The sequence below is a fragment of the Barbus barbus genome, assembly GCF_936440315.1.
Source record: "Barbus barbus genome assembly, chromosome: 8".
NCBI lineage: Eukaryota > Metazoa > Chordata > Actinopteri > Cypriniformes > Cyprinidae > Barbus > Barbus barbus.
Genome location: NC_136736.1, coordinates 19,054,752 through 19,081,809, shown reverse-complemented (window position 1 = coordinate 19,081,809; position 27,058 = coordinate 19,054,752). Strand labels below are relative to the sequence as shown.

Sequence of the window (27,058 nt, the reverse complement as noted above, 5' to 3'; positions counted from 1 at the left end):
GTGTGTCAATATTAAATGCATGCCTTCCGTCTTAAATGGACAGCATCACGCATTCCTAATTAAATACCTATCGGTGTCATTAATGTTAACAACAAAAGATGTAAAATTAATGTATACATGTTAAGTAAACCTACTGTATCTGAAACATTTCTATCTCTATGCTATACCCAAAAATGAAAATTGTCATCAATTATTCCAGTTTTTCCAAATGTAATCCTTGATCCAGATTTCTCATAGGCTTAATTGATTCGTTCTAAAGAGAGAATAATTAATGACTATTTTTGTTTGAAGACTACATATAAAACAGCTAGTTCAAGTTCAAGTTCAAGTTTATTTGTATAGTGCTTTTTACGATACAAATCGTTGCAAAGCAGCTCTAGAGGAAATTAAATTTCCACAATATATTTATATATTGCAGAACCTTAATATATTTAACTAAATGGCAAAATTGGGTAATTATGTATGTTGTGTGAGCATTGGCATCCTCTGAGGTCCTCTGAGGGGTTGGCATTCCCTTTTCTCAGGTGTTCGGTCATCGCAGATCATTTAAGGGTTGGATCCAGACTGAAGCTTCTGTAATTCCTAGTTACCACGGGATGTTAATCCCGTGACAGAAACAGAGAAACAAATAGAGACATAATTAGCTTAGCTGCTGTTCCATCTAAGCAAAAATTACTTGTTCAACCCAAGCTAAAAAATAATAATAATGTACATTTGATCAGATATAAGCGCAGTACAAGATTATAAAATGCATTATGTGAATGCTTGGCTAAATATGTGTCTTTAATCTAGATTTAAACAGAGAGAGTGTTTAAATCTAAAACCCTGAACGTTATCAGGTAGGCTATTCCAGAGTTTGGGAGCCAAATGTGAAAAAGCTCTACCTCCTTTAGTGGACTTTGCTATCTTAGGTACTACCAAAAGCCCAGAGTTTTGTGACCTTAGAGAGCGGGTTCAATCTATGATGAGAGACAGCTCTACACTGCTTCTCGCCAGGGTGTTTCCAGCTGGCTCCAATTAACCTTGCCCCAAGGAGCTTTGCACACTAATTAGAGGCGAGAAATATGTCTCTGATTCAAAATGCCACAGAGACATAGAGGCACTGTTATCCTGACAGACAGACCAAGGTGTGAGAGAGACCTCCTCTATTGTGAGTGGGAGCATTCAGTCTTCAACTCAGCTGGTGACAGTTAGCAGCTTTTGAAAATCCTGATGATCACACTGTCTTTATCACTTACAGCTATATGGATGACATCCTTATCAAATGAGTGCAAGGCTAACTGTACTTTAAAGTATGCCTTTGATAGCCAATCATTTTGACTTTTATACAGAGGTGGGCAGTACATTTACCTGATTACTGTATTAAGTACACTTTTTTTCTGTACTTTACTTGAGTTTAATTTTTTTCTGAAAACTTATGACTTTAACTTCAGTACATTTAAAAGAAGAATATCATACTTTTCACTCCACTACATTTCTATTAAGTTCCTTGAAGTAGAAAGTCGTTACTGTGTAGCAGCTTTGAAAGTCAGTGTGTGATTTTTTTTCTTCTCTAAAATATGATTTTTGACAGCCTATCAGTAATCACTGTTGTAGGGTTACGTGAAGTGATTTCCCAGCATTTATTGAATACTGACCAGTTGCAAGTGTGATATTTCTTTATAAATACAATTCAATTCAATAAGAAGTTAATATTGTGGCATATATTAAGACACAAAATTGTCTGATTTAGCAAAAATATTACCTATAAAGCCACAGAAGAACGTTTATGCATCTCCTAACAAAACACAATAGGTGTTTGACTTTAAAGCCAGGCTCACACTACAGGACTTTTAGCCCGATTGAGCCCCGATTTCCCCCTCCCGAGAATCAGAGCAAAAATCTCTGATCGGTCCTGATGTTCAGCGCAGATTATCTGGTAATGTGAGGCATTCACTGATCGAATCTTGCACCTTGCACGACTTTCTGTATAATGTGTCGAAAACGTATAACAACCACAAGGAGAAAGAGAAGCTCTGGGGTGAAAACACCTCAGTTTTGAACGCACCGGGTGAGTACAGAAAGCTGCTAGCACGCTAGCTAACATATGTAAACATCACTGAAATATATGTGATGATCTGCTGCGTGAGATTGCATTAATGTTAATACAAAATCACCACGTGCTCTGCACCCCTTTACCTAAATTTATTTCTTCATACTTTTGTGCCCTCTAGAAGCTTGCGTTCTGCAGGTGAACGCTGCTTTATTGTGTCATCCCAAAGAGGCACAAAATCACTTTCACAGACTTTTAAATAAAATGTTCCCTCCTGGTGAAATGACCTGCCCAGCTCAATCCGAGCAGCTGAGTCCTCAGCCATCTTCAAGTATCGGCTAAAAACACATCTCTTCCATCTTTATTTGACCCTCTAACTCTAGCACTCTCTATTCTAATTATATTCTTTTAAAAAACCCCAACAACCTAATACTAGCTTTTCTAATCTTTTTGTATTCTGTTTTCTTTTTATTTATTATAAAATTAACAAAATCAAAAAAGGCATCTAACACTAGCTTGTTCTATTCTTTTTCTATTCTATCGGTTTTCTTTTTATTATATAATAATAATAAAAAAAACCTTGCTACGTGTACTGCGTTAAGCTAACTGAGACTTGTTATAGCACTTACATATTATTGCTCTTTTGTTGATTTTGATTGCTTCCATTGTCCTCATTCGTCAAGTCTGTCCATCTCTGACAATCCTTAGAAGAAATGTTCAGAAATTTAGCATTTATTGCATTCAGGAGGAATAAATTATTATTTGTACTGTGGTCATAAACATTTAACTTTATTAATTTTTTTTTCAGGAATGACTATACAAATGAAGCACATTACATCTAATTTAGTTTACTGTTATGCTTTTGGACCCCCTGCTGTATTTGTACGTTTGTCCACTGACAAAGAAATTATCAGTCTATAATGTTAATGGAACACTCTAAAAATACTGGGTTAAAAATAACCCAGCCGCTGGGTAACTATGGGACAGAACATGCACTGGGTTGTTTTGACCCAAGTGCTGGGTTGTTTATTTGACCCAACCAGTGGGTGAGGTTAACTGTGTTGCTGGGTTAAACATTACCTAAACATTGGGTTATTTGTTGTCTCATTGCCTTGCTTTTTATTCACCAATATTTATTTTCACAAACTGGTGAAAATACTAGTGACCTAAAACTTTTGCACAGTACTGTGTATAGAGTAGAAAAAGTACAAATAAAAGCTTACAGAGTGGGCAAGACTTTGAAAGCACTCTCCCTTTTTAGCATTTTTACTATTTTTTACCTTTAAGGGAGTGCTCCTAATCTCTGCTCCTTACCTGCATAAAAGACACCTGGGAGCAAGAAATCTTGCTGACTGATAGGGGATCAAATACTTATTTGACTCATTAAAATGCAAATCAATTGATAACTTTTTTTAAATGCATTTTTCTGGATTTGTTTTGTTGTTATTCTGTCTCTCACTGTTCAAATAAACCTACCATTAAAATTATAGAACGATCATTTCTTTGTCAGTGGGCAAACGTACAAAATCAGCAGGGGATCAAATATATATATATACATATATTTTTTCCCCCACTGTAAATTTAATGGTGAATTCAAACGACAGTAGTACCTTTCTTTAACCAAGAAAAAGACTTAAAATCCCTTTTCCAGGAGTGTCCTGGCCAAGATAGGCAGCTGAGTTTGCATATACAAATAAACAACACAGTTACAACAGACATTAAAAAACCAACATATAACCAGTTAAAAACAATTACACATCATTAAATTGCTCTCTAGATTATATAATAAAGACTTAAAATAGTTAAAAGACACTAAGTTTTGTAACTTAATCTTTTAATTCATAATCGGCTGTAATCGGCTGTAAATACACCAAGTTTTGTTAATGGTTAAATATGACTATGCATTTTGCAGAACAAGGTCATTTAATGCATTGTGGAGCACAGCAATCGAAATTTTGTGGAAATATTTTAGTTTAGTCCACAGACTCTCTTGTGTCAGTAAAGTTTTGAAAATGTATAGGCCTACTATACTGTAGGTATTGAGAAACGCACATGACAGACTGTGAAAAGTGTAAGGGTCACATATGGAGTGGGCAGAATGTTCTAATGGCACTCTCATGTCTTTACTTTGCAAACTTGCATTTTAGTTGGAACCATTTGTGATCTCTTTTTGTTTTACATGCTGTTAGTGAGGGCAGCAGCTGATACAAATATGTTGTGGGAGTTGTACAGCAAACAGCCATTTGTACCTGCCTTTGACCAGGGGGAATCTTGAAAGGGAAACAAGGGATAGGCGGAGAGAGAATGACTTGTGCTTAATAGCTCTTGAGTACAGTGGCTGCAGCTCAGTGATGTAGTGTGTCAAATCCCTCCGGATATGGGCACTCCCCTTTCTGCACCTTGGCATGACTTTTCACTTTGATTGTCAGGCAAGGCTGCGTGCTTCAATGACTCCATATCCCAAAAACCCCTGGGACAACAGAAACTGTGGTAGCTGAGTGCTGTGCAAATGATTATAGAGGGTGCTTCAGTAGCTTAGACCCATAAATAACGTTGTGACTGTGTCACATATTGTAAAATTGGTCACATACTGTTTTTATATTTTCCTATATGTATTTCATCAGTCTTTACTTATTTTATTATTATTTATTTATTTATATAGTTTAGGAACGATTTTATTTTAATTAATTAATTAATTATTATTATTATTATAAAAAAAAAATCTAAATACACCATCTACTCTTTGTCCTAGAAAACAGGAAAATCATAGACTAGTAATCAGGAAATAGGCATAAGAAGAAGTCTGCCTAGTTACATCTATTTTCTTTGTCCTCAACAAAAAGCTTGGAAAGTGACTTAGTCAACTGTTTTTTTTTTTTACATGTAGTACATGTAGTAATCATTTGAATATTTGTAACATAAAATGAACACATCATGCGGTTGAAAATATTGCGTGAGCTGCACATTTAAATAATCACTTAAGTATCAAAAATAAATGTTTATAGCTCATGTCAACACACTAATGTCTATGGTAGTAATACTACCCTACACCAGTGGTCGGCAACAGGCGGCCCGCGGGCCAAAACTGGCTCGCCAACAATAATATCTGGCCAGCGCCCGTAGCCAGGTTATTTTGATAGCGGCTGGTTCTGAAATAGATCTGTCATGACAGCAACAGTTACTCACAATCAGAGTATGTGAGCGGAGTGGAGCGCGAGCGGAGCGGTGTGATTTTGAATGGAGCGAGGGACGGATTTTTTAAAAGTCGGAGCGTCGTGGTTTTCATTCGCTCCAAAAGATCTCCATCATGAGTACAATTCATGCCAACGACCCGTAATATAACTGCGTATTTAGCAAGAATTCACATGTTAAACATATTTAGCTAACTAGATAGAAAAGGATCACTCAAATCAGAAAGACTGTGAAGGCTATGACTGCAGTGGACATGAGCGGGAAGTTATATTTCTCAAGGAATTTATATGTTCCTTCTGAATATTTTCAGCTGACAGCTGACTTTTTTTTCTCAAAATTGCGTGAGATAAACTCGCAATTGCGAGTTAAAAAGTCATGTTTCTGTGATATAAACTCGCAATTCTGAGAACATCAGTCAACCCCCCCTCAAAACTGAAAAAAATAACTCGCAATTCTGACTTTATAACTCACAATTGCGAGTTTATATCTCACAATTCTGAGGGAAAAAAAGTAAGAATTTGCGAGAAAAAAAAGTCAGAATTGCGAGATAAAAAGATAAAAAGTCTCAATAACCTTTTTTCATTTTTTATTCAGTAACGGAAACGGGCTTCCATAGAACTGTGATATTTCAAACATACTGAAATACTTCAGACGCGGAACGGTGTTTCTGATATCAGTGAGCACGGAGTGGAGCGGCAGCGGAGTAATTATTAAATGCTCGGAGCGCAGAGGGGAAATTGTTAACGCTCCACTCCGCTCACATACTCTGATCGGACACCGCCACACAAATGTGGCTTTTTGTTAATGACTGTCGCAGGATTTTACACAGAGTAACAGCTCACTACCAGTTACAAAATACACTGTAACAGTCAGTCACAGGCAATTATGGTTGCATCTGGTTTCATCAATTAATATATTAAATTATCCTTTGACTATGTTCTGGCCCGCCATCTAGTGGTGAAATTTATTTGTCAAATGTGGCAAAATGGCTCAATAGCGCCAACTATAAAATTTAAACTAATTTTGATGTTTCGCCATGAAACGGGAAGTTGTTATAGCTCAGCCATACAATGTCCGATCTGCCTCAAACTTCACATGGTTGATAAGACTCCTGACCTGAAGAGGTCTATATTCCCATATTCAGTTATAGTCATAGCGCCACTTGCTGGCATCAGGAAATGACATGTTTTACGCTGTAACACACTCCTCCTACAAATTTAATGACATCAAAATTATAATTGGTCAGTCTAATCTAAAGGCCTTTGTTATGTTAAATTGCGAAGATCTTGAGTTTTCGTTAAAAGGCGTGTCTTTGGCGGCCTGACAAAGTTTGATGTTTTGTCATGGAAAAATAAATTGTTGCAACTCAGCCATACAATGTCCGAACTGGCCAAAATTTCACAGGTTCAATAAGAGTGCTGGCCTTAACACATCTAAAGGCCCATAATCAGTTACAATCATAGCTCCACCTGCTGGCAACAGGAGATGTTTTGTTTTACACTAACTTAAATGTGCAATGTCCGATCTGCCCCAAACTTCACGTTTGTTCAGAGTCCTGGCCTGAAGACATCTACAGTGCCTTGCGAAAGTATTCATACCCTTTCATTTTTTTCACGTTTTATGTTGCTGCCTTATGTTAAACTGCTTTAAATTACTTTTTTCCACATCAATCTACACTCCATACACTATAATGGTAAAGCAAAAAAAAAAAAAAGAAAAGAAAAGGTTTTTAACATGCAAATTTATTAAAAATAAAAAACTTAAATGATTCCATTGCATAAGTACTCATACCCTTATCTGGGACAGTTGGAATTTAGCTCAGGAGCATTCATATTGCTTGTAGGTGTTACTAGACTTTGAGTGAAGGTAACCTGTGGTAAATTCAATTGTATGGGTATGATTTGGAAAGGCACACACGTCTTAATAAAAGGTCCAACAAAAATGACTTTGACATATTCCTCCTATATTTACGTCTTTAAATGCATATTGTCCACTGCTTACCGTTTTCCTAGAGCCACCTAGTGTCGGTAAGCCTGGGTGCGAGGGCCCTTTCAATGCTGCTTGCAGCTTTAATTCTTCTTCTTCTTCTTCAAAATGAATTACATTGTTGAGGGCTTAAATATGCTGAAAAACTCACAAAACAGTCGTGTCCTGAACACATCCATGCCCATATTCAGTTATAGTCATAGTGCCACCTGCTGGCAACAGGAAGTGACATGTTTAACACTGTTATGGACTCCTAACAACATACTGAAAAGTGTCAGCAAGCGTTAAATAGGCTAGCAACATGCTAGAAACATGCTAAAATATGTTGTCAACACTTAGATAAGTGCTAAATCATATTATTAATGTAATGAAACCGGACGTTTCTGTAATCAGGCATGCAGTGTCCAATCAAACTTCACACATTCGCTAAGAGTCCTGACGTGAACACACCTAAAGCCCAATATTCCATTACAATCACCTGCTCGCAACAGGAAATTACTTGTTCTACACTAACTTAAACATGCAATGTCCGATCTGCCCCGAACTTTTATATATATTTTTTTTTTATATTTTATGTTTTATATTTTCAGTTATAATCATAGTGCCACCTGCTGGCAACAGGAAATGACTTGTTTTTGTCACTAACTTAAACATGTAGTGCCTGATCTGCCCTAAAATTAATATGTTTGATAAAAGTTCTGGCCTGAAGATATCTTCTTGTCAATACTCAGTTATGGCCTTAGGGCCACCAGCTGGCAGCAGGAAGTTTGGCACGTGTAAATGAAATTGACATATTCCTCCTATATTTACCACTTTAAATGCATATTCCTCACCATTCACAGTTTTCCTAAAGCCACCACATGTCGGTGAGCCTGGGTGTGAGGGCCCTTTCAACCCAGCTTGCAGCTTTAATTATTAATGTATTTTGAATGCAAAAGGCACTTTATTTTTAAACACAAGTTTTGTAATTACCAATTGTTCGGACCGTTGACATTAATAAAAATTCAGATTTGGATGTAGACTTTGAGAACGCCTGGCCTAGTCCCTAACAGCATAGAAGCCATAAAGGCCTTAAAGCGCTTGAACCCCAGTAATCGCTGCTTCCAGCTATATATATTATTATTAGAGATGCACTGATACTGAATTTCTCTGCCGATACCGAGAGCCGATTATTCAGAATGATATCAGCTGATACCGATGCCGATACCAATATGAGCAAGTTAAAATTTGACGTGGTTGCATTTGTTCCAGTGCATGGTCTGCACTGCTCCAAAATGTCTGCTCTGCTCCATGCATAAAGTGCGCACTGCAGAGCCGCTGCAGAGTGCAGCAGGCAGGGTATACTTCACTTTCCGCGTTCCATTCCATCTCGCGCACAGCCGCGTCCGCACAGCTTTGATGTAAACTCAACCGCAGATTAGTGCGGACAGATGAGCTCAACACATGCACAGTACCACCTACTTGACTTGCGCTCTGTCAACATTCACCTCGCGTATAAAATGTTGCACCATCAAAAACATCAGCCCTTCTGATGATGAGAATGACGTAATGCGGACGGTGCGCGGACACTGACGGCCGAAGTATACTTTGGCCTTAAGATTTCTGATCACATGAAGAGAGTGAGAGAGGCGCTTTCAATGCGAGTTCTTTAGGAGCAGAGCCTGGTTAATACTCGCCGCGTCAGCACGAGCTGCAAAAATGACACGATTACTGAGGAAACGATGGCGGACGGGACAGATGATTTGGTTTTCCAGCAAAAGTAAAATAAAAGACTGCTTCTTAAACCAGAGAAGGTGAACATGTTGGTTTTGTCTTTGCTGTTTATCTCACGTTACACTATGAAGTGAAGTGAAGTGACATACTGCCAAGTATGGTGACCCATACTGGGAATTTGTGCTCTGCATTTAACCCATCCAATGTGCACACACACACACACCGTGAACACACACCCGGAGCAGTGGGCAGCCATTTGTGCTGCGGCGCCCGGTGAGCAGTTGGGGGTTCGGTGCCTTGCTCAAGGGCACGTCAGTCGTGGTATTGAGGGTGGAGAGAGTGCTGGATATTCACTCCCCCCACCTACAATCCCTGCCGGCCCGAGACTCGAACCCGCAACTTTTGGATTACGAGTCCGACTCTCTAACCATTAGGCCATGACTTCCCCATGGAAGCCTTTAATGAAAGCCTATGGAGGCTTTCATTTAATGTTCTTTATTTATTTGATTCCTCAGTGTTTGCTAAAAGTTCTGGTGTAGCCTATGCCATGCCTCGTCTTATTCCTTTATGTTAATTACATTATATAAGTTAGTTTGTAAGAAGAATAACAATGAATCCATATTTCAATCATTTGTTTTAGTTTTAAACAGTGACTAGATGTAGGCAAAACAGACAACTATCTTTTCTTGTATAAAGTGACAAGGTCGTGAATTCGAGTCAAAGCATCCGAAGCCCAGTTTATAGCACAGCAAAAGAGGAACTCCCGTTCACAAAATTCAAATCCCAAATAATACTAATGAAAATGAACAGTTTGAATGTTAACCACTTTTGTTACCATAAACTTAAACATAAACTTTCCTTTTTTCTTCATAAATACCTTAATACCAGATTTATTCAAACATACATATATAATTATAAGTAAAAAAGCTCCTCTTCAGTGTTGTTTTATAGCTAACTAATGAACTGTGAACAGCAGAATAACTTTGCTGAGGTAAATGTCACGTTTAGTGACATACTGTTCACAGTCTGTTTTATTGGCATCTTTCAGCGGTTGAAACACTGATTGAGCGATTACATTAGACAGACATGATGCATTTTGGTAAGCCATATTGCAACATCTTATGTACATTCATGTGTATTTTGCGCTATAACTTATTAAACTGGAAGAGACTTCAACTTGAACTGAGGTACAATAGCGATCTGTCACGTCACATTTAAAAGCATCAAAACGGCATTCATTGTTTGGATTTCGTGATAGAATGTACAGGATTTGAAAGCTGAGAGTTTGTTTCTTATCAGAAGTAAGAAAGCACAGAGCTCTTTGTGATTATTGGATGGACCGAGGTGTGCTACAAATGTCTGGTGTAGACAAAAACTGTGGATCTGGCAATGCTGGCTTGAACTACGGGTGATTCATCTGGTCAAATAGAGCCTGCTTTAATGTTGCTTTTTTAACCGTTAATGCCTTATTGTCACGTTAATTTTGACAGCCCTAAATTCAACAGAGATTTTCTTCACTCACAGTATGAGTTGCAGTCTGACACGTTTTTCCGCTGCCTTTTGATTGATGGTCGATGGCCGATAGTGAAATAAATGTATTCTATCGGCTGATACCGATTGTTGGCTGATACATCGGTGCATCTCTAATTATTATTATTATTAATGATAAAGCATAGTAATTTAATTCATTTAATTAATTTCTATTAACTATGACAACCCCAGAAGTCTCGTCTTTTTCTTGTGCGGTGGTTCACATAGTGGATAGGGTTTAATAACATTATTTCCATTCATTCTCAAATGCCTTTGTATGTGTACGTCAGCAGTAAATAATGCTGCTGGTGACAGTCACTATAGCTGTGTTTGCTCTGGGTCTGTGAGCTCTATCTTGAGAGGCCTGCTGACAGGAATAGCTCAAGTGATGCTGCTGAAGCAGACAAGGGAATGGAAAAGCCACCTCTGAGCTAATGGTCTTGCATCTTCCTGGCAGCATGTCAATAATGGCTCTTATCACATTAGGCAAAGAGTCCATTAGCTTATTCTCTTCTCCTGCATGGGCTGTGGCAGCGTCAGTCTGTATATAACCTCTCTAATGGTTTATGTGTGTGTGTGTTTGAAAGAGAGAGAGAGTGCTATAGATTCTTAAGCCACCAAATGTAAAACACTTGGCTTACCTCACAGTCAAATTAGGATCAGAGAGGGGATATAAATTTGTTTTGTTTGACTTGCAACCAAAAGGGCATATATTTTGTCTAAAGCAAGAAGAAAGAACAACACATACATATCTTCTCTTCATGTTTTCATCTGTTCTCCTTCCAGATGAGCTAATCTTTTGAAGGTTGCTCTTTGACTTATTTTAATAACAACAATATAATAGCTTTTGAGTAAGAGGTGTAAGCATTACTCTAAATGATAACAGTAATGTAAAACACACCCCAGTATCACACTGATACAATACATGACAGCCAAGAAGCAAATTGTGAGCATATGTTATACCTTTTTCAGGCATTAGCAAGTAATCACTGGAGTGAAAGAAAATAGTTATGATATAAAAGAATATAAAAAAGACACTGTTGCACCAAAGACCCTCAGACAGGACATTTCTCATGCACTCCCACGGTTCCCCCTAAAGAACTCCATGTCCACCTAACATCTGCTTCCCAGATCAGCAAATCCATTCCACAGAGGGAGATCACAGAAATCATCTTCAATTAATTGGAACCAATTCTTTTCCCTCAGTCTCTCTGCACTGCCCCACATCAGCACTGACTTGTATTACAGTCAAAATGACAGTGATGCAGATCACTCAAATTTTAACACAGATTCATTCCTATGACAAAACCACAATTTCCAATTTGTACTCTTTCTAATAGTAAGAGAATTGACAATGGTTTAAGGGTTTAAACAAGGGTTTAAATGGTTACTCCACCCCAAAATGAAAATTTTGTGGATACTCTCCAAAATGGCGCTACGGTGCCAGGAGACGAATTGTTTAATAAAATGAATTACATTAAAAAAAATCTTTAATATATAAATATATATATATATATAATGTGTGTGTGTGTGTGTGTGTGTATATATACATATTAGTGCTGTCAATCAATAAAAACAACAAAAAAAATTTCTGAAATTAATCACGATTAATCCCACCTAACATTAAAGTTTTTAATAATACTTTTATATTGCAATAATTTCACATTCAATCTACAAATTAATGTAGAAAGAACATAAAGAAAGTATATTTTTAATATTTGTTTAATGCCATCTTTTATTGTGACTGAAGGCGAGTATCACTGACACCAACTGATGTCTCTGATTTTTTTCCTAATATTTAACCATTAACTATAGCCATTCAACATTGCAGTATAATCGAGAGCTATCAATTTAACATTTATTAAAATAACTTCTAATTTAAGTGAACTTAAAACAATCTTCCCCATTTTAATAAATGTCATATAGCTACCTGTGCCCTTCATCAAGAATATGTAGCCTAATTTAATAAAGTTATCAAACACTAAGTTCTAAATGAAATAAAGATATAGTAAAACTACAGAAGTTATTGATTTCCTATTTTTAATTTTGTTCTTTCATTAACAGACATCACAGCAGATGGTTATTAGGTTATTTTGGCCGCTACTTTAAAAACTGCTGCTGCTGAACTTGATGCGGATCTGACACTTTGCTTTGAATGTGACTCATCATAAATAATAAATACTTGCATGCACAGATTTAAGGCAGCTTTAATGGCCTTCTTTTGTAACTTCATGACTTAACTGACAACATATCTATGACATTGCATACTCGTAGTTTCATTTGGGTTTGAATATAATATAGCGCATTAATATAGCCTAATAGAGTGCACACCGACACATTTGTGCGTGGTGCAATTAAAGAGCACGCCTTACGAGCACAATATAACGGCTGGCAGGACAGGAAGATTTGCTTCTACTAACATATGGCCTCAATATCTCATCTGACCGCAGTTCATTGATGTTCCACTGAAGCTCCTCTTCACCGGTACCGTTTCCGCGCTCGTTTGATTTGCGTCTGGCGCTGAGGTGAAGTTGGAGTGCGCGTCTGAAAACTGTCCCGTTTAATGTACTTGTAAAGACGTTCTGCGTCTGAATAAACGCAATTCTTTAGCAGTTTTGAGTGGGGTGGCCAAACCTAGCCCCGCCCCTGCGTTAATTGCGTTAAATATTTTTAACTCGTTAAACTGAAAAAAATAATCACCTGCGTTAACGTGCTAAATTTGACACCACTAATATATATATATAAATATATTATACAAAATAAAATAATTATCCTCAGTTTCTTTCACACTTAGCTGCCTTTGTACATAAGGTACATTTTGCATTTTGTCAATACCTTCTCTTGCGTTATACTCTGATTGAAAAATGTGAAACAATGAGATAAACTCATAACTTTTATGAGTTTATCTTTTATGACGGGGAAGTTATGGCCTAATGGTTAGAGAGCCGGACTCGTAACCTAAAGGTTTGCGAGTTCGAGTCTCAGGTCCGACAGGAATTGTAGGTGGGGGAGTGACTGTACAGCACCCTCTCCACCCTCAATACCACGACTGAGGTGCCCTTGAGCAAGACACTGAACCCCCAACTGTTCCCCAGGCCGCAGCATAAATGGCTGCCCACTGTTGTGTGTGTGTGTTCACTGCTGTGTGTGTGCACTTTGGATGGGTTAGTTGCAGAGCACAAATTCCAAGTATGGATCATCATACTTGGCCACATGTCACTTTCACTTTTTTTCACTAACTGATATTTGGTCATGTCACATTTGTTTGAAAAGCACTGCCACTATTCACACTTGAAAAGTGCTGAATAGTGGCAGCGGTTCAAACAGTGAAAGGTCATTGTTGCTGAACTTGCAAATGTAAATGTTTGAAAATAACTGTATCCTGGCTGCTCTGATGATTTATTGTGAGATAACAAGTCAGTCAGTAAACAATACCTACTTTCGGATTATTGCAGATAAACTTGTTCCCTGTACCAAATTTTATTAATTTTTTTTTTGTATATAAGGTAGATGTCTGAGTTGTTATTATTATTATTATTATTATCATTTATTTTATTTATTTTTTTCAATTAAATTTAGCAAAAATGTCTGAAAATTCACAATCCTCACAATTATTGTGTTTACATGGGATAAATATTGTTGGCCTGTGTTCTGCACAGAGACAATGCAAGGCAATCCAATTAGAGTAGACCTGTTCCAAATTATAGAAAATATGAATGTTCACAGTGGGCCATGTGTGCACATGTATAATAGGCAACACTTCATCTGGATTCTGAAGATTTCTTCAGCTTGGTCAGTGTGTACCAATTTTCACAAAGATCATGAGCAGTCATTTATGATTATCGTTTAGCCAGGAGGTCTGAATTTGTTCTTCTTCCACATTTACTTTATATGTGTCATCCAGCACAATGGTAGATGAATGATCTGTATCACTGGGTGGCTGAGCTGCACACCTCACTAATACCTTGTGCCTTTACACATTTATGCACAACTGAACACTATGGTTTGCTATAAAAATCATATAACATTGCATGTCCACATTAGCTCTTCTAAGAATAGAGGGCCCTATGATAATCATTAGGCACTATTTGACCAATGAGAGTTACACAAGACTCTTGTGAGCTCTCCCTCTGATGTCATGGCTCCAGGCACTGGGCTTTGACTGAGCCTTTCTCCCCCTTTTTTGCCACTTCCCTACTCAATTATTCATTGCTTAAAATAAAAAGGTCAGAAAGTAGAATACTGAGCAATTCATAGGTCCAAGACCTTCTAAGATCACAGGGAAACCTCTGCTTAACCTCCCTTGAAGTACTGAACACAGGGGATGGAAGGGATTTTTGGTTCTGGCATATGATAGCTACCCCTTGATCAATAGTGTATTTCTGTTGTGTCCACTGGGAGTTACTGGATCAATGTGGTTCCCAGACCAATTGTTCATGGTGAATTAGATGTTTTAGAAATGTTAGTTCTATATTAGGTATGAAGAAACAAATGTTATAATTGTGATACTGAAATATTTTGATCAAAATAATAATGATAATAATAATAAGAAGAAGAAGACGAAGAAAGAAGCAACTATTAAAGTATATTAAAAATAATATAAAAAGGAAGAGTGCCATGCATATTTACCTGTTATTTACCCGTTTTTACTCTCTGTAGTATATTTCTTAGAGCTTAATGATCCCATGACTATGATAAGTGATGATTGTTATAAGGACTTTATTTAGTGGCTTAATCTTTAGCTTTTAACACAATACTGGGGATGTTAATATAATAACTGCATAATTTACTGCATTTCTATGCTTACAACATTGGAATGGCGAATATGTGTCCATCTTTTGCTTGTCCTCAGAGACCATTTACAAAGCTCAAGCCTCCAGCATCATTATTGGGTTGCAGTAAGTGACACCAGCAGCAGTGAGATAAATGCAGCCATCACAGATCACAGTTGATACATTTGCAGCATTTGCTGACTGCCCCATGGATAGATGAGACCCGTGACTTAATGCTATAATTATTAAGTAATTGTCTTTAACCTCACAAACAGTGTTCAGCCACATTATGTAAAGGAGTCAGGGATGTGTAATGACAGTGTAATCCATCACAGCCTTGGGGGGAGGGGGGGGTTCTAATGAGATTTCATTTGAGTATGGCAAATCTGCAGAATGCATAGATAGAAGCAACATTAAGCTAATTGGGAGATGAGTGCCTTGGTGTAAAAGTGCTTCTAATGGCAGGTTTGTTGCCTGACTAATGCAAGGGAGTTGGCTAAAGACCTGAGGCTGATTTGTGGGCAGACATACTAATATTTTTTCGTACCAGTCAATCTAAATGTTGTCTCCTCTTCACCTCTTTTAGTTTTAGTTTCCATACAGTGTAATATTTCTTGAAACAAGAAGTGAATAATCAATAGGATACAGGTATGGGAAAGAGATATCACAGCAATGAAAAGTTCTAAAATGTAACCAAAAGCACATGATGTTTGTCTCCAAGCAGAACTCTTGACAACTCCCCCCTTTTCAAACAATATTGATTTTTTTTTTTAGTGTTTGAGTGGGGCTTTAGCTTTAGTTTGCTTGGGTCCAAATGTCTCTGGAACTGTAGATGGGTGTGTTTTCTCTTACACTGGCCCTCCAAAAGTACTATCTGTGACCTGTATCATGATAGCTGGCTGGCCCTGGTGTTTCTAACCAACTTCATTTGGTAAGCAATACAGTCCAGTGTCTTCTCTTGCTTTATACTCTGATTGAAAAACATAGATAAACTCAAAAGTGATACTTGGCCATGTCACATTTGTTTGAAAATCGCAGTGCTGAATAGTGGCAGCAGTCCAAACAGTCAAAGATCATTCTTGCTGAACTTGCAAATGCAAATGGCACTGTTTGAAAATAAGTGTATTCTGGATGCTCATAGCCTTTTCTGATAATGTATTGTAAGATACTGTAACAAGTCAGTTAGTAAACAACAACTACTTTTGTATTATTGCAATTATGATTGTTACATGTACCAACACCACCAAATTGAACCAATTACTAACTATCGTTTTGAGCTAGGATAATATTTTAGAGATGTACCATGTAACATTGTGGAGCATTTAATCTCTCCCTCCAGGCCTAATAGCGTACACTGCACTGTGTGAGAAGAGATAGAGAACTGTGTTATAAATGATCCTGTGATCTGTAATGAAGATCAGGCGGTTTTTGGTTATATAGAGCGATATTACATGAGTATGAGCGTGATATTGTGTTTATACAACAGTTCGATGGTACAAGTGTGTGAATAAATAAGAAACATGTATTCCGAGTATGGGTTGCCATACTTGGCCAGACGTCATTCTTCTTCTTTCTTCTTCTTCTTCTTCTTCTTAAAATGTCACTTTAGAAGAGACTAAAGAAGGAACATAAAGTTGCTTCATTGAAAGCTTATTGTATTACTGTATTAAAAGCTTACTGTAATATGTGTTATAAGAGAGAGATGTGCGTTTGTGATTACCTGCATCTGATACAGTATTCATTTGTCAGCTCAATCTATCACAATAAAACATTGGTTTGAATATTCACTGAAGAAATCAATATATTTGTCGTACTATCCTTTCATCTGTTAAGGGTTATTTCCAAAACCAAAGTTGCTCAGTCCATTTGTTGATTGCGTGGGGCCCTAAGCAAGATAATGAAAATGGGCCCCACTAGTGTAACTGTTTTACTGTTTGTAAAATACACACGGATGTCTATGGAAGCAGCAATAATAATCCATTCAAATATAATGTGCCGATGTTATTCATATCAGATAAACAGTGTAAGTAACTATAAAGTTCACTCTATTCTTCTCCCTGTTCACCGGCCACTTACTTACATGTATTTCGGGAGAAATAATTTAATTAATGCGCTGTAAATCCAACTGAAAGGACTCTCTGAACTGCAGTGTGAACAAACATGGTGGCGCCCACGTTATTGATAATGATCAAGATCATAAGGTTTTTAAACGACAAAAACTTACACATCTTTGTGAATCTGAATATCAGATAGTTGATGACAAGGTAAGCAAGTTTGTGAATATTTTGAATAAAAAAGAAAAAAAGAAATGAAAGCAATACATCGGTCATATTGTGTTTCGTGGCTGCGGTGTGTCACATGACAAGCGGGACACGTCACCATGGAAACAATAAGGGGAAACGTTCTAAAAAAACGGTTGCCTTAAAAAAAACTCACTCTGGGAGGGACAGCTGTTCTACTTGTTTTAAGTCCTGATTGATGGTCACAAAAAAAAAAAAAAAAAAAACTTTATTGTATTAGACATTGGATCCGGGTCTGTAATGTGACTCACACTGTGTCTACTGTTGCGGCGCGACAGGATACAATAGAATACATTATAATCAGCGACGCTGTCTACACTGGATGGGACATGACAAATCCCTGACAGTAAACTAATGCCGTGTTCTATTTATGATGCACTGACAAAAAGTTCAAATTATTTTTAATGGTCGCTTTGTTGCGTCCAGTGTAGACAGACTTTAGCTGTTGCAGTGTGGCGTGACAACTGTTGTGTCCGGTGTAGACACGGTGTCAGTTTTCCCTTATATGACAAGTCTGTCTGTCTACAGACTACAGGAGTAAATATTATGTACAGTGGTGGCCAAAAGTATTAGAACACCAGTATTTTCACCAGCTAAAATGGTTTTAAGTCTATATGTTGCTGTAGTGTGTCAGTAGGAAATATTAGTTTACATTTCCAAACATTCATTTTGTCATTAATTGTAATAATCCAGTGAGATATTTGTTTGCACAAGGAGTCTAACAACAGCCAGTGCTCCACACAGAGATCTGATTTCATAATTATCCAGTCTGTCTGGAATTACATGAAGAAACAGAACAAACCAAAACAAACTAAATCCAGAATAACTGTGGCAATGTCTCCAAGATGCTTCAAGAGACCTACCTGCAAAGTTACCTGAAAAAACTATGTGCACCTAGGGCAAAAGCTGCTTTAAATGCAAAGGACGGTCTCACCAAATGTTGATTTAATTTAGTTAATATCAGTTAACTGATAAAGAAAATCTTTATTTTCTTTATGTTATTTTAACATAAATCCGTTTAATTTATCAGGTTAAGAAATCCACATTACTCCATTAATCAAAGTAAATAACAAAGACAAATATCATCAAACACAAGTCATTACATTAACTTTGTTCAAAACTTTTTTGTTACATTTATGGTACAACAAATAATTGTGCGCTGCTAAGAACGTGTGACAGATATGGAATATAAAAAAACAAATGGTTTGTCATTAAAATAACTCCATAGAAACTGCCTCAAACGAACTATTAAAATGAGAAGTCGTATCTGAAAACTGCAGTTGATTTTTTAATTTGTTAAATGAATGGAGAATATCATGTTTTTCCGTGTGTCGGTGATGCTCGAGCATTGAGGTCCGCACTTATTCCTTTGAGCCGTCCACTCAGACATCAACGGAAAAACCCCACACCCCTAATTCTAACCTTTGCATATCACATGCACACCAAAACGCCTAATAGAAACAGAAACTTGTGGTATTGACACACACTTTCATAATTTATGATATAAAGCTGCATAGAGTTTTTATTTTAAGACAATATGCTCTCGCGGGCCACATAAAATGATGCAGCGGGCCGGAATAGGCCCACGGGCCTTGAGTTTGACACGTGTCCTCTAAAATGTTTCCTGTCACATGTTAAACAGACCTTTAGGAAATATCTAACATTTTCAGAGTGTTTGTAAATCTATTTTTTAAAACATGTTTATTAGATGTACACAAATATATGCTTTCCTGATTAAATGTTCTTTAGCAGACTTGACATGTAGCCTGTTATAGAAATATAAAGACTGAAGGAAGGTAATGAACACCTAGAAGTAAGAAAATAGACAGAAAGAACAGGAGGAGAGAATTGCTTTAACATTCCACAGTATTTATTTTTTTTAAAGCATTTTTTAGTACTATTTAAAAATGCACTTTGTAATTAGCTTTTTTCCCTTTTACTTACATCAAATTGAAATACAGGAGTTCAAACCACTGTGCCATATAAAATAATATTGTTGAGGCTGAAATTTAAAGTCTTACCTCCAGGCTAAACTCATACTCAAACATGGAATGAAAGTGTAAAATGTTTTTAATGTATATTTAACAACAAATACCCCAGTGACTATTGATGTGCTGTCTCTGAAGAATTTGTCTTGCTTAAATTTCTGAGGCCATGCTGTTTTGAAACCATTCTGTATTCCCACCTCTCGTTCTCTCTTACTATCTTTTCTTTTCTCCACTTTCTCTAATTCTCTAACTCTCCCACTCTCTTTAAACATTTATTCACTTTCTGCGGCCTAAAGGTCCTTTGTGCTTTGTGCTGTTGATTTTTACAACTCTTAAAATCCAGAGTAACCATTTATCATTCATAGAACCTAGCAGGCTAGGGCAGACAAAGCCTTGCCTTGTGTCATCTCGAATTGTCATCAGAACAACCATTGCTCCCTTGATGTTGCCTTGTTCTGTGTCAAGGGTAAACTAGATCATATATGAGAAGAGCAAAATAATCTTCTATCCCCTTAAACTGTAAGTGCCATTCATAAACTCTCATGGTAGCAATAGCAGAGTGGCACACTTTTTGGCATCAAAGCCTGTGGCAAATGCCAATTAACATTTATATACAGTTTATAAATACTATAAGACAGGTTATGCCTGTTACTTTACATGACTTTAAAAGACTATTTAGTCACATGAAGACAATTCCAGTGGTAAGACAATATATAACAGTTGATTCATTTTCAAACTCATTATTCTCATATCAATAGGGTCTAGGAAGCACAGACATGTCAGGAAACATACTTCAAATAATGAAGGTACCAGAGAGAGGAACACTAAGTCACAAATTTTATGTATCAAAGTTATAAGCCTGACCACAACAATAAAAGGTGCTGCCAAGATTCCATTCCTAGAATCTCTTGCCATATCTCAACGTCTGGCAGTGGGCAAGTGTTTAAAGCTCAAACTGTTTTATTTTTTTCAATGGTTAATAATACCATTACTTAGAATGCTGTCTGAATACAAGCTCCTTGGAAGTGGTGCTTATTTTTGCTGCTGGAGCAATACCACTCTCTCAAGATGGAAACTTCCCACATGATTGGTAACACAAGGTACTTACCTGAGGTGTATGTACATGTAACAAATGAGAAACACGGCTGTACTTAACAGTCTCACATGCATGGTAATCAGTTTGTACGTACAGTAATTAGTTTGTACAGTCTTATTTCCATATACTTACTATATACCATCTACCATCAGTTACTCAATAAGCACCTTGGTCCATGTTTATACCCCCAACTTGAGTACCGCATAACTTATTCTGTACATTAACTAAGAGGGACATACACCAGTACATACATAGTAAGTATATAGAATTAGGACCGTAAAACAAAGTGCACCATTTTACATAAACATTACACAATAATTACAGATTCTTCAAACTTTGTAATCACTGTTGTGGAGAGCAATTTAACATTAACACACACTTGTTTGTAAGTACTACATATTTACCACTTGTATACCAAGGACAGTATGTGTCTTGTTTGTTACCACATAATACCACATTTTTCCGTAGGTGCTACACATTTCACTATTAGTATGTACAGTAATGTGTCTTATTAGTTACCATATATGGATACTGTAAGGACGTGCCTGTTTGTACCCACTTGTCCGCAAGTACTACATATTTACCATGTATATACATTAGTAAGTACAGTAAAGTATCTAATTAGTTACCATGTACGGGCACCACCTGTAAGTGACCGTTCTTACCCACACTTGTCTGTATGTACAAACTAATTACCATGCATGTATGACTGTTAAGTACAGCCATGTTTCTCATTTGTTACCATGTACATACACCTCAGGTAAGTACCTTGTGTTACCACTCATTTGCCTGTATGTGCAAGATATTTACCATGTAATAAATATATATATATATATATATATATATATATATATATATATATATATATATATATATATATATATATATATACACACTAGTCAACATTTGAAGTGGATCAAAACCTTTCATCAAAGTTGTCCTAACACCTAAAACCAAAATGTGTTCTTGTCTTTCATGCACTTTTTTGATCCACTTCAAATGTTGACTACTGTATATATGAATATATGTGTATGTATATATATATATATATATATATATATATATATATATATGTGTGTGTTTTTTTGTTTTTTTTCTCTGATATGTCCTCTAGGATGCTGCAGGCAAGGTTCTGGACAGATGGACTATAATGTCTCGGGAAGAGGAGATCATCACTCTTCAACAGTTTCTGCGCTTTGGTGAAACCAAGTCTATTGTGGAATTGATGGCAATCCAGGAAAAGGAGGGTCAGGCAGTCACAGTCCCCTCGTCAAAGACTGACTCTGGAATCAGGACTTTTATTGAAAGCAACAATCGCACACGCAGTCCTGGCCTTCTGTCGCACCTAGAAAACAGCAGCCCCTCTAGCATTCACCATTTTGAGAACATCCCAAACAGTCTGGCCTTCTTGCTGCCCTTCCAGTACATCAACCCAGTGTCAGCCCCCATGTTAGGGCTGCCACCAAATGGACTGACCATTGAGCAATCAGGTCTCAGAATGCGAGAGCCAAATCTGCCCAATCAGAGCGAGCCAGTGGAGACCAGTGAATCTGAAGTGTCCCTCTCACCATTTCGTAATGGTCAGAGCCCCAGTCGAGGAACAATGGGGACCCTACCTAACGCCATTGAACCTAAGATAGAACCCAACAGAGCTTCACCCATCTCTCCAACACCATCTTCGCAGCAGTCCCAGCAACCGCAAACACCCACACAGCAACCACAGGGGCAGCAACAACAGCAATCAAGCACTCTGAACAACCACCAGATCCATCACCACTTTGAAAAGAATGAACAATCGAAAACCATTACACACTCTTCTTTCTCTTCCAAAATGCATCGCATGCGTCGTATGGGTGCAACTTCACGTAAGGGTCGTGTCTGCTGCAACTCTTGTGGCAAGACTTTCTATGATAAGGGTACTCTAAAGATCCACTACAATGCTGTGCATCTGAAGATTAAGCACCGGTGTACTATTGAAGGCTGCAATATGGTCTTTAGTTCATTGAGAAGTCGTAACCGGCATAGTGCTAATCCCAATCCTCGTCTGCATATGCCCATGCTAAGGAATAACCGGGACAAGGACCTCATTCGCTCCAGTTCTGGGACAGCAACACCTGTCATATCAAGTGCCAAAAGTGGCTTCAATCTAACTAGCCCTGGACGACCACTACTAAGCTTTGCCACCCCTCCTCTTGACCCCATGATACAGTCACCACTGCAGAGCCCTCTTGTTTTCCCTTCCCTGAAGTCTGTACAGCCAGTGCAACCTGTGCCACCTTTTTATCGCACACTGCTCTCTCCCGCTGACCTAGTTAGTCCCCCAGTCTCTTTGCCCACCAGTCCAATTTTGCCTACCACAACCAACAGCACATCTCTGACAGACCAGCAACAGATGTTAACTGCTAGCTCCCACAACATGCATATATCAGAAACAATGTTTTCTCATCGCCTACTTACAACTCCCATTACCCAAGATTCTGTGACTGTCGACCCTATGCCTAAAAAGAAGCCTCGCAAATCCAGCATGCCAGTAAAGATAGAGAAAGAAATAATAGATGTGGCAGATGATTATGATGATAACGATGATGATGATGATGAAGATAGTTGTCATCATCATCACCATCAGCCATCCAACATCCATAACAATGTCAATGGCAACTGCAACAACAATAATAACAGCAGCAGCAGCAGTCATCACTGTGGGGGTAGTGGACATCAGTCTCCATCACACGATGAAATGAGTCCCAGTCTAGCCCTTAGAGGGATACACCATCCTGACCAAGAAGAGTGCAGTGGAAGTCATGGCTGTAGAGGCCATGGCGACATGCGCTGTATCGACAGCTTTACCTCTGAGGACCAAGATCATGAGCGTGATTTTGAAAATGAGTCAGAGACATCTGAATCCAAGATGCTTTACCGTGATGAGCTGATGGACACTGACGTACATCATCCTGCCCTAGACAGAAACCTGGGCAAGGAACACCAGGGGGCAGAAGATGAGGGACACCTGCGGAAAGATTTGGAGGAACAAAGCCATTCCCCACCCTCCCAACACCAGCCTGTTATCAAAATCAAGGAGGAGATCAATGATCCTACTTACGACATGTTCTGCATGGGTCAATATAGCCTATACAATGGGGGTATGGCAGCTGCCGCTGCCGCTGCTGCCAGCATGGCTGCCTTACATGAAAGTTTCATCTCCTCTATGAGCTATGGGTCAAGCCCACCAAAATTCTCTTCTCAGTCCCCTGACAGTGATCTCTGTTCTAGTCCTGATCCCAAGATTTGCTACGTCTGCAAAAAGAGTTTTAAAAGTTCATACAGTGTTAAACTGCACTACAAGAATGTGCACCTAAAAGAAATGCATGTGTGTACGGTGGCTGGATGCAACGCTGCTTTCCCCTCCCGACGGAGCAGAGATAGGTGAGAGAAATAACCTTTTTTTCCTCTATCAAAATCAAACAGATGTACACAAATGTAAATATGATAACTTGTAAACTTATAACAGGCCGTTTAGAAGTGAATATATTTTTAAAAAATAATGAAACAAAATATGTTTAATTCACTACATTGCACTATACTATACTATACTATACTATACTATTTTTAATAGTGCATTGTTTCAAATTATGTAAATTTAAAAGTAGTTCTGTCATGACCTCAATCTTTATTTATTTTATTTATTCATTTATTTAAACATTTCATAAAGTTGGGATATAACCTGTTTTAGGAACCTATTCAATCTTCATTCTTTATTGCATATTTGAAAGGGACGGAAATAATAATAATTATGCTTTAACGAGAGGAACGTGTTGATTGTACATTTCTGCAGATGTTTATTTAATGACCTAATGTGTTGTTTACCTATACTTGCTCAACTGTCACGCACAGGTAGACATGCATACATTAGCAGAGGTTGACGCTTGTCAAACCACTGCATTCATTAGCGCATCAGGAGGTGCAGATTTCACTCATTGCTAGTTAACACATTTACCATAAACATTCCCAGAATACATTTATGTTAGAGGGCTAGCAAAAAACCTATCTTTACTCAAATGTAGACTCTCCATAGATAATTGTGGACTATTGAACTAAAGTGTACCATTAGTGACAGAAGTTAGTGCTAACTTCATTTAGCTGAAAGCTAAACACTAATTAGTATAATTTAGTAGCCCTTTTGCACACTTACATACTGTAGGTCAGTGCATGCAGTCCACCTTAACTAAGTTGCTCCACCTCAAGTAAGCCTATAAATAGCAAGAATCAAGTAGAAAAATACAGTAATATAAAAGGGCTTAATAGACATGCAAAATGAAATGTGATGTCAGAGGAATGCATGTCAGAGAGAGAGAGAGAGAGAGAGAGAGAGAGAGAGAGAGAGAAGAAACATCATCTATCTCATTCACTCCAGAGGAAAGACAGATTAAAACCTGTCTCTCCTCACCCTCTCTTTATTTCGATAAAACGTTATTCAATTGATTAAAATTTAGAACAAATGATAAAAGTCATGTTCAACATTTGTGTTTGTGTGTGTGTGTGTGTATATATATCATGTGCTGCATGCATTTATTCCACTTTACTAGAAATTACAAATGAAAATCTAAGGTGTAACCACCCCTGATATCTTCCCTGCTTCTGTTGAGTTTATATGAAGGTTGGCACCTGTTCCCAGCCCTGTTTGTTTATTATTGGTTACAGTGTAAACATCATTGGTGGCTATGGGACAGATAAGAAAGATGTGAGAGTAGTGAGATGTTTTGTAAGCACTGTTGTGCATTTGTACTCAGGTGCTGCAGTGACTTCCCCCTGACTGTGGGGACACAAAATATTTATTTTCTTAATGTGAGGCATCCCTGCCGGCAGTAGTGGAGGGCACAGTTTTTGGGGATGTTCCCTTAAAAGGCTAGAGAAACAGAATTCCCCAGGCAGCGCATTCTACAAATGAATATATCGGATATCAGATTAGTTCAAAGAATAGAAATGTTAACACTTTATTAGTTAACACTTTATTTTATGGTGTCTTTATTGTAGTGTAATTATACATTTAAGTATTGAATTAACTACACTTACTATATGGTTATGGTTAGGATGAGGGTTTGGTTTAAAGTTAGTTGCATGTGATTATGCATAATTTATTGTTTTTACTATAATAAGCATATGTAACGTAACAAGGACAATGTAAAATGAAGTGTAACCAAAGTGTTGTAGTAATCTTAGCTCAAGGGGGAATATTATTAATTAATCATAACTCTTTATAATTAATTATAATATTTGGATAAGTTAATAGAATTAGCTTGATAAAGCAGAATTTACAGTACAATCAATTGACCAGGTCGTCTAGTGAACGCTCAGTATGGATTATTTATGAATTCAAAGAAATCTTAATTTCCAGGGTAAGAGAAATAGCCTTTTTTAAGGTACAGCACTACTCAGAGCATGTAACAAGAACGAAATCGTTAAACTGACTTTGTTGCAAGCAGGGAATCAGAAACAAATTCTCATAACTATTGTGCACAAAGTTTAATTACCTAAATCACAAACACATAACTAGACTAAACAAACATACATATATACACACACACACAGACACACACACATACATACATGGTACATGGGAAGGGTAAGTGAGACTGGATAAATGAAACCGGACAGAAACAGGGGAATGAGGCTGAGTTGACCATCTGAAAGAACCATCAGTCTCTAATTCAAAGCACAGTATATGATAGCTTACAACAAACCTCTGTGTGGTACAGGGAACGATACTTGCATTTGGATACTTGCAACGAGAACGAGAGTCCCGTGAAGCTTCTGAAGAAGGTCTGGATGGTTCCATTCGATGGCCGAAGTTGCAATCTCTTGAAACTCAGAGGTTGTTCTTGAATCTGTTGGGGTTGAGAGAGCCCTCTCTCCTAAGTAAGCACATGGTTGGGTGTAAAGTGGGGCCTGTTGGCCCTGTGGGCCGCAGTGGAACTGCAGGCCGCAATCCATAGATGAAGATGCAGAGACTGCCAGAAGCGGGGACAGCAAAATGTCTGAGCGAGGGCCTTTCCAAGATGGTAAATTCCAGGGTATTAAACTCCAGTGGTCAGGAGCCATCTACCCAGGCTGGGGAGACCGCACACGGCTCTATGTTGGGGCCTGCCTTGTGCACCCGCACTGGCTCAGGCGCTCCGTGAGTCCAACCACACAGGCAGCAATCGGAAGATTTTGCAGAAGAAGAAGGCGGACCTGTGAGTAAAGTCAGGGAAGAGTCACACCTTTCAGGATGGGCTTGACCAATGAGAAAGGCTGAATTTCCAAGCGGGAGGCTTGGAAATATTGGGGGGGTTTATGACCCTTTGTCTGAGAGCATGGTTTGAAAGGCTCTGGCAGTCTATAGTTTGATTAAATTACACACACACCTGTCATTCTATGAGGAGGTGGTGTACACCAAAGTGTACGTCATCAAA

General features: G+C 37.9%; 1 protein-coding gene across 2 annotated transcripts in view; it reads left to right on the top strand.

The window, feature by feature from the left end:
* LOC306873494 (zinc finger protein basonuclin-2-like) overlaps window positions 1-27,058 on the top strand; it is a 206,933-nt gene that overhangs the window by 158,215 nt on the left and 21,660 nt on the right. For both annotated transcript variants that reach the window (XM_079422825.1, XM_079422826.1), the window contains exon 5: window positions 21,724-24,032. In XM_079422825.1, coding sequence (XP_079278951.1) covers window positions 21,724-24,032 — 2,309 coding nt within the window. The remainder of the gene's footprint in view (window positions 1-21,723; window positions 24,033-27,058) is intronic.